At 38.8% G+C, this 9772-nt stretch overlaps 2 protein-coding genes across 2 annotated transcripts; one reads left to right on the plus strand and one right to left on the minus strand.

The window, feature by feature from the left end:
* LOC137724632 (berberine bridge enzyme-like 17) lies at window positions 1-1840 on the plus strand. The gene is made up of 2 exons (XM_068463382.1): window positions 1-1699; window positions 1807-1840. The coding sequence occupies exon 1, from the start codon at window positions 1-3 to the stop codon at window positions 1585-1587; it is 1587 nt and encodes a 528-aa protein (XP_068319483.1). The 3' UTR covers window positions 1588-1699; window positions 1807-1840.
* Window positions 1841-6802: 4962 nt separating this feature from the next.
* On the minus strand, window positions 6803-9772 carry LOC137726645 (berberine bridge enzyme-like 8). Its single transcript, XM_068465584.1, has 2 exons — window positions 9459-9772; window positions 6803-8767 (listed from the first exon to the last, which is right to left on the minus strand). Exon 2 carries the CDS (start codon window positions 8589-8591, stop codon window positions 6873-6875), a length of 1719 nt encoding a protein of 572 aa, XP_068321685.1. The 5' UTR covers window positions 8592-8767; window positions 9459-9772; the 3' UTR covers window positions 6803-6872.

The following is a 9772-nucleotide window of genomic DNA, read 5'->3' on the forward strand; positions in this document are numbered from 1 at the left end:
ATGCACAAACGGAGTCAAAGTTTGGTGCATTGGCTTCTTTATAAATACTCCAAAGTCGTTTGTTTTATCACACTGCCAGAAATCAACAACAATGATTTCCCAAGCTCTCCATTTCAACTCGCCATTCTCTCAATCCTTTCAGTCGTCACAGTTTCATGGGCAACTTCAGATCCACTTGTCAATATTGATGACTTTCTGCAATGTTCTAAACAATCTCAGTCTACCAGCTCAATCCATGCAGCCATTTACACCCCTCAAAACACCTCTTTTCAATCTGTTCTGTCGGACCGTATTAAAAACCGCAGATTTTCTACATCCACAACTCCAAAACCTTTGGCCATTGTAGCAGCCAAGCACGATTTCAATGTTCAAGCAACTGTTCTATGTGCAAAACAGCAAGGATTGCAAATCAGAATCCGAAGTGGTGGCCATGATTACGAGGGTCTGTCGTACGTGTCTCATGTACCCTTTATCATTCTTGACATGTTTCAACTCCAATCCGTTAATGTTAATGTTGGGGAGGAGACCGCTTGGGTTCAGTCCGGAGCTACCCTTGGCCAAATTTATTACAAAATTGCTGAGAAAAGCAACGTTCTAGGGTTTCCTGCTGGGGTTGGTCCAACGGTTGGTGCTGGTGGTCACTTTGGTGGCGGCGGGTATGGCCCTTTGATGCGTAAATATGGCCTTAGCATCGATAATATTATCGATGCTAAGATAGTTGTTGCAGATGGTAGAGTCCTTGATAGAAAATCAATGGGAGAAGATCTTTTCTGGGCTATTAGAGGAGGCGGTGGAGCTAGTTTCGGGGTCATTCTTTCGTGGAAGCTCAAGTTGGTTTCGGTTCCAGCTAAAGTGACTGTGTTCAACGTCTCAATAACCTTAGAGAAAGGGGCTACAGATGTCGTTTATAAGTGGCAATACGTAGCACCCCAGCTGCCTAAAGACCTCTTCATCAGAGTAAGGCCACTACAAGTGAACAGCACCGGGGGAAAGAAGACTGTGAAAGTATCATTCATTGGTCTTTTTTTGGGACGTACTAACAAGCTTCTTCCGTTGGTAAAGGAGCGCTTGCCCGAATTAGGTTTGCAACGAAGAGATTGTTTCGAAATGAGCTGGATTGAAAACAAAGTGTTCTTTGCTGATTACCCATTTGGAACTCCGATAACTGTTCTTCTCAACAGGACTAATGGACAACCAAGCTTCTTCAAAGCCAGGTCTGACTATGTGAAGAAACCGATTCCGAAACGAGTTATAGAATCCTTATGGAAGGAGATGATTAAGATAGACAATTTTTGGATGGACTGGAACCCGTACGGTGGAAGAATGGGCGAGATTTCTGAGTCGGCTACTCCGTCCCCTCACAGAGCTGGAAATCTATTTTTGATTCAATACTATGCGGTATGGGTAGAGGAAGGTGTTAAGGCAGCCAGCAAGTACCTTCAATTATCAAGAAAGTTTTTTGACCTGATGACTCCATATGTCTCCAAGAACCCAAGAGAGGCCTTCCAAAACTACCGGGATCTAGAAATTGGGGCTAATCTGGATAATCAGACTAAATTATATACAAATTTGTTACAAGAAATCTAACATTATATATACTTTCAATGTATAGGTGGCGCATGAAAAAGACTGTGGAAGAATTAAAACCTTCAACAACTCCTGAGATCATACGTATTTGGAATAAAGTCCAACAAATAAGGTACAACACCATTTCTTACCTATTTATTTTTAATGCCATCCTCTATATCATTCTACAAATTAATTATCTCAAATTATAAAATAAAATAAAACAATTTATGGATGCAGAAAAAAGATTAACAGTGGCCAAACAACTTTTCTAAATACGGTAAGTCTTCTCTTATTTTCATACAAAAGTATACTATAAATTCAAATTGCATTCAATTTTCAAATATAAATAAAATTGCATTTTTTGTCAGTTTTACAAGCATCACACCCGTCTCAAAGTACAAAGGTTGAAGTACAAGATTAAGGTAATATTTCTTATTATTTAATTTTTTAAATATGGTTACAATTTGTTACCTCAAACTTGACAAATATATTTATCTTTCAGTATTGTACAAGTAACTGGAGTAAAAGTATTGCCATGAGAAAATTGTCAAACTTAAAGGTATTTAGGTTAAGTTGCTTACAATCTTTATAGTTGGGATTGTGCATTATAGTTAGACTTCTTATTTTATCATCATTGCTTGCAGATTAACCATGAAAATCTAAAGCATCAAGTGCAAGCAAATGGGTGGCAAGCATGGCTTTGATTTCACACGTAGGCGCTATGTTTACATATGTACATGTTGTCCATATTTTGCTTTGCTTCATATATTAGGAGTTCATCCCTAGCAAGCCTATAACTTTGATTGAAAACTTATGAATCTGAAACATTTTGATTTAAGGACATTAAATGTTGTCAATATGTATTTAGAAATCAAATTACATGTCATATTTTCATATTTTTTTATTTATAAATAGTATATGTTTTCCCATTTTATCTTCGTTGTTGTTTTAAAGAAAAAATCGTAAAAAATGTATGAGAGATTACTCACATATGTGTAAATTGGATGGAATATATGCTCCTAAATTATTCAACAAATGTAGCAATATGACAACATGGCATGCGATAACACCATTATCACTTTGGAATGATGGGATGATTGTACGGTAACACCATTATCTCATCAACCTTTCTTCAACTCAAGCAATTGGAACTACGTAGCCTGGCCCATGCTCTAATGTTGAACATCTCAGTCCCAACCCAAAATGGCACACCCATAATTATGTACTCACTCCTCTAACTGCATCAACTATCCCATTCACACAACCATTGAACAAATGATCTGCCAACCTGCTCGAATGACGCCAAATATTGCCATAATACCTTTTTGTCCACCATAATAAAAAAATGTTGTTGTGCACCCTTTTAATACAACCACTAATCCTCATGTTACAAAATATATTGATCATTTCATATTTTCTATACAACATTAAATAATTAAGCATATTTTTTTATTTTTTATATGAGAGTTTAAGGAACCTAACTCTTGATCTTCTGTACAATATATAAGGATAAAATGGTACTGATGGAGATAACAAAATTCTAACTAGACTGAGTAACTTAATTACCAAAGTCATAATAATGATCAAGCATAGCTCATTTCGTGAAATCAAATTCTATCAGCCAAACAAAAAAAAAAGACACCATAATAATTAGCAAGCAAAAAAAAAAGAAAAAAACGGTGGATTGGTTAGTGTACAATTCATAAATTTCATTTTTGGGTACAATGGGCAGGTGCAAAAAGACTAAGTTAGATGATTGAACATAATAAAAAATTGAAAATAATAAGAAATTGTTGTGATGGACACAAACACAATTTATAAAATAATCACTTAAGAAATATAAGAATATCTAAAACAACACATCTTTGGGGCGCGTAGCGCCTGTGATGCAAAAATGCCTCTCGCACGCACGTTAGTGCGTGCAGAGAGGCTAGTATGGTTTAAATCACAACGGTTGGAACAATAATGGTAAAATTAATAAATAAATAAGGGAATTGTATTGGCACCTCAAAATTCTCACTTTACACTTCCAAACTTTTTATATTTAGAAAAAAAAATACAATTTGCTAGGAGTGTAGAATAAGATTTTTGAAGTGCCAATAACATTTCTCATAAATAAATATAGGATAAATTACATAAAATTATCTCAACTATTAGTCGAACTACAATTTCATACGTCATGTTTTAAACATTGCAATGTCATTCCTTAATTATAAATTTGTTACAATGTCAAACTTCTGATAAATTTTCTCAATTGACTGTTACTTGAAAAAAGGCAGCCATGGCCGAACCTCAGCGCACCACCTAGCTTTGTTTCTCACTTGACAAAGCCATGTCTAACCATCCAACAAGATCACCACCTGGAACTCCACCTCCGTTGACCCGTGCACCTGGCTCGAGGCGAACCGTTTTTGGGTTCGATTTCAGGTCTGATCTGCCGAATCTGCAACACCAACTGGAGTTTGCAGACCTGAGCATGCAGAAGGTACAACAAACGACCCAACCCGGCCCGAATCAGAGGAATTTCCCGCAACACCAACTGGAGTTTGCCGAGGTTCCCTCCTCGCCTTCAACGACGTTTTCGAAACACCAACAAATGCATTGTAGAGAATCTTCGTCCTGTTATGTGACGGCGTTTTCTTCAGCAACTCACTCTGCGGCGGCGCGTCTTTGGGCGGGTCCATAAAGAACCTCTCGATTCTCGAAGATCTTCGACCTCGCTTCCCACAACGCATTTGTCACCGGCGACTGGTACATTCCCCACCAGAGTCTAATAGGCTTCCGAGTAGAGCCGTTGGGCCCATCTTGGGCCAGAGGCGGGTTTTCGAAAGGGGAAGAGAGAGTGGCGAAGAGGGGAATGGTAGTCAGTGAATTGGGAGTTGCAGGATTGGAAGAGAATAAATGAGTGAGTGCGTGAGGAAGAGAGTTTCCCCGAGTACCAGGAAGAGACAATGGCGGTGGGTTTTGTTGATGGTGCTGCGGGGGAGAATTGCGGAGGAAAAATGGTGGGGGAGGGTTTCTGGAACGGAAAGAGGGAAAAAGGGGAGGAGAAGGATGGAGCGGGGAAAAAGTGGGTGGTGGGGGTGGGTCCCACAATTTCTTTCATAATTTTCTATATTTATTAATATTTAATCAATTTTTTAATTTAGTTGGGTGAGTATGCGAGTTCCGCATTTGCCGTCTCATCATTTAACAATCAAAGTTAACAGAAAATTTAATGGAAGTATGACATAACAATGAATTCGTAGGATAAGGTATAACATTGCAATGTTTAAAACCTCAGGTATGAGATTGTGGTTCGATCCATACTTGAAGTAGTTTTATATAATTTACCTATAAATATATAAAAATAAAAGCAACACATGTGAATGGCGAGGTCTCCACTGACAAAATCTGATAAAAAATGAGGTTCACATGAGATAATTGATGAAAGAAACTTTCATAAAACAAGTTTATCACCGTTATGACGTTTTAAACAATTAATACAAATTATTTTCAAAAAAATCTGCATATACATTGTATTAGTGGCTTAGCACGTGAACGGTGAACCCGTTCACCTAAGAGTTAAGAGTTAAATGTTTAGGGCCACAAGCTTGAAATTATTAGAGGAGTTGGGAGTTAAATAATTGAGGTTCAATCTATGGCAAGGGCTGAGATGGAGGGGGAACAAGTGAGTAAGTGGCCACAGTTTCAGCATCGCTGACAACTTTTCAATTTTTTGGCACATGGAGATTTCATAATTTTAGGAATAAAAGACCCTTAGGCCATACCAAGTTACCAACCAACTGGGATTTTTCTTTTTCACCAAAAAAAAAAAAAAAAAATCCAATTTAGATGCGTATATATTTCCTTGTAGACTAGATATTGATATTGATCACGGTGTCACCTTAGTTGAACCAAACTCCTCTATGTATACTATTTATCTCCCGATCAAGAGAAAGAAGAAGATAGAAATGATCCATATATGATCTTCTAAGAGTATCTTCAAAGAAGATGTCAAATTTTTAACATAAGCTATAATAAGAAGGAAAAAAAAAAAACCGCCACTAATTGTTTACAACCGAAATGCCAAATCCTATGTAGCATGACATTGAATGGGAGCAAAGGAGCTTGCTGTCAAATTTGACAGTGGCTTCAATTTTTTTTTACTAATTATTAAAGTGGTGTGATATCCACACATCCCATTTTACTTCTCACACACACCTTTTTAATTTTCGACCGTCAGATCGGATGAATCGAAGAAGATCAACGGACATAAATTATCAAAGGGTGTGTGAGAAGTAAAATAGAATGTGTGGATACCACACCCCTTATTAAATGTCTTTTATTAATATTTTAATGTCATTTATTAGGGGCTTCCTCTCAACTTTCAATAAAGCCTATCATCGTCCCAAAGATATCTGCATCCTCTGTTCTCTCGTTCTCACTAACCTCTGCTTCTCCATATATGCTGGGTCCCTGTAAGTCTCTCTGTAGGATCATCAAACCCAGCTGGCTTCGCCATTATTATACCTTCACCAAGTAGCAAAACCTCCATATCTCAAACCCCACTTTCTCTCTCTACTTTTTTCTCCACTTCACTCTCTTTGTGCTCTTCTCAGCTATTTCAAAGACTACCCAGATGGCTGATACGTTGGATGACCTTGCATTTTGGCTCCCCAACCAGATTCTCAAAGATGAAGACCCACCCGCCATGGAGCTCAACTCCAACACCATGAAAAGTGGGGGGGTTCAGATTACGGTTCGAAGCTGATGCTCCGAAGGCTCAGAAATTAATATGATTTTTATTATGAATTATTTATTATGAGGGGGCAGACAATTTTGTTTGGCTCAGCTTGGTGAATCGCATCCCCACGCAACGACATTGTGCCCCCCTCATGCTTTAACATGTCCTCTCACATGTGACCACTCTTTAGTGGGCCACGCATACGAAGATAATTTTATTATCTCAAACTTAACCACGTGTGTCATTCACTATGTGTGAAATTTTATGCAAAAGGGCACGATGTAATCAGTAATAGAATCGTTCAATATAAGTTGTATGTATAATTCAATCAAGATTCCAATGTGAGACATGGTACAACATGTTGATCAAAGCAAGTTAGAAAAAGCCAATTAGTCCCTACTAAATTTTCAATGACGGAATGTCCTTAAATGAACAAGTAAATTTTTTAACAAGAAGTTAGAAAAGTGAAATTCAGAAAGCCTACTGATTTGTCAATTTTTGGAGAGATTTTTCTTGAAACTTGTAATAATTAAGTACTAACAAATTGCAACCTTGTAAGCAATATCTTTCTTCTTTTTTAGTTCTTTGGCTGATTAAAGATGTACATAACTAACCCCAAAGCAAGAGAAAAAAAACATGCACAACAAGAAGCTAAATAATGACTGTATGGAAGTGGTGGGATACTTTGTTCATTCCTAAAGAAATTACCAGGGTCGACCTTTGTCTTCACATTCACCAACCTATCAAAGTTATGCCTGAAGTACTTAATGCCAAAAACTCTCCCCTCCAAATAGCTTGCAATGCCATTAGCATTATGGTTGGTCCCAATGTCAAGATCCTTGTAGCTGTAAAAGGCTTCCCTCGGATTCTTGGAAACAAAAGGAGTCATGTACATGTAGAGCTTTCTTGTCAGATCAATATAATGATCTGATGCCTCAGTCCCTTGTATGTTCCAGTTTGTTGCATACTGAACCATCCAGAGATTCCCAGCTCTATGAGGAAATGGAGTTGCCGATGCTGATATCTCACTCATTTTCCCGCCGTGGGGGTTGAAGGTCAACAATGGTGCCTCAAGCTCAATCATTTTCTGAAAAATCCACTTCAAACCAGCTTTTGGAATTGGTTTTTTGACATAGTCTGACTTCCTCTTGAAGTGTGTAAGCACTTGAGGTGTTCTTGAAAGCAAAGCTTCAGTTGCTGTCCCGGTTGGGAAGCTCGTCCAGAAAAGCACAGATTGAGCCCAGCTCATTTCATTGCAATCAGATTGCTTCACACCCAATTCAGGGAAGCTCTTGTCCATGATTGAGAGAAGCCTCTCAGAGTCTCCGAGAAACATGGCAATAAATGAAGCTCTAAGAGTCTTATTGTTTTCTCCACTACTATTTGAAGTAGTACCATTTACAATATCCATGATAAGCCTGATGAACAAGTCATTGTCAAGCTTATCCGCGATATATTGCCAACGATAGACAATGTCCGTTGCATTTTGTTCCAGGGTTCTCGGAACCTTGAAAACAGTAACTGTTTCTGGAACGCGTACAAGATTAATTTTGTACGCGATCACAACTCCAAAGCTGGCTCCTCCGCCTCCGGTAATGGCCCAAAAAAGGTCTTCTCCCATTGATTTTCGGTCGAGAAGTTTACCGTGCACATTTACAAGTTGTGCATCAACTATGTTGTCAACTGACAAGGCGTACTTTCTCATCATATTACCGTATCCACCGCCACTGAAGTGGCCTCCAACACCAACTGTAGGGCAAACACCAGCGGGAAAGCCATGGATTTTGCTTTTCTCAGCAATTCTATAGTAAAGTTCACCAAGAGTAGCCCCAGCCTGGACCCATGCAGTCTCGGATTTGATGTCTACGTGGATGGATCGAAGATTAAACATGTCGAGGATGAAGAATGGAAATTCAGCCACGTATGATAAACCCTCGAAATCATGGCCTCCACTTCTAATCTTCATTTGGAAGTTATGGATTTGGGCACAAACAACGGATATTTGCACGTGGGACTCATGCAATGCAGTGAGGATGAGGAAGGGTTTTCGGGTTGTAGATGTGTTGAATCGGAGGTTTCGGATGTAAGATTCCAAAATGGATGAGTAGGAAGCATTGTTGGAAGTGTGAATTGCTGGGGCAATTGGGTGAGAGGGTTGGGAATGGTTTAGAAGGCAATCAACAAAGGTCTCATGATCAGCTGAAGCTGAAGCTGAAACTGCCCATGAAATAGATAGTAGCACAAGAACTGAAAGCTGTAAGATATGGGGAAGCCTTGGAATTGCCATTTGTAGCATATATTTTGATTGGAAATTGTTATTGGTTTGTATGCATATATGATCTATCTCTAAATGTGGGTTTTACAAAGGATATGGGTTTGAGTGAGACAATTTCCAAATTAAGAATACATTAGGCAGGAATTATGCACATACATTAGGCCGGAATTATGCAGAAGTCACCTCCCCCTTCTGACCTGTAGAAAATTCAAAGCAAAAAATAAATATTTATTTATTTCTATGATACTATTGGTACATCTACATCTATGGCGGTATAACTTGCAACTACATCCACATATATGCAAAATATTATATGTTTGGACATGCTTTTGTTATTTTGGAGGAAAATAAGTGGCATGTGGAAGGGTTAGATTTCATGGTAAGGAACTAGCTAGGGCTGTGCAGATTTGCGCGCTTTCCTTTGGCATATTTTGATGGAAACTAAGAGTTTAAGTATCTTTATTTTCTTGTTGCTTTTCCTCTGTCTTGGATGAATGTCCATCTTGGTTTTTCCTACCGGTCCATGCCTAAATTTATAAAGACCACACCGGACCTGTTTTAAAATGCAGACTGGGGTGGGTATATGAATTCTGAGATTTGGAACTGGACTTAACTCGGCCTGTTTTCCACCGGTCCAATTATCACTGTAAGTCAGTACAAGGCAGGAATCGCAGCCTTCTCCCAGTTCTCAGAGAGGAGAATACATGTTTCATAAATTGCCAACAGAAGATTCAAACCCAATTTACATGAAACGTTCCACTAATCAACCAAACATAATCTTAATAATACCCAACAGAAAATTCAAATTCAATTCAACAAAAGATTTGAAATTGGAACAGAACAGAGATCAAGATTCAGGAAACCAACAAAATCCTTAAAACATAATACCTTGAAACTGAAAGGGTCCGTCAGCAGAGCTCGTCTTCCCTGCAAATATGGGTCTGAGTCAGATGGAGGACATGACTGATTCATCGTTTCGAGTTGTTCGACTTCATCGTTCGTCCCCTCGAGTTCGACAGAGAGAGAGAGGGAGAGAGAGACTGACTTCGTCGTTTATCCCTTCGAGTTTGACAGAGAGACTGAGAATCGAGAGGGGTGACAGTCAGCCTGGACTTTGGGAGAGAGAGATCGAGATACGAGAGGGAGGACTGAGGAGAGAAAATTCAGTCTGAGTCTGGGAGAGTCTTCAAGATAGTGAACTG

Source organism: Pyrus communis, chromosome 2 (assembly GCF_963583255.1).
Source record: "Pyrus communis chromosome 2, drPyrComm1.1, whole genome shotgun sequence".
NCBI classification, from domain to species: domain Eukaryota; kingdom Viridiplantae; phylum Streptophyta; class Magnoliopsida; order Rosales; family Rosaceae; genus Pyrus; species Pyrus communis.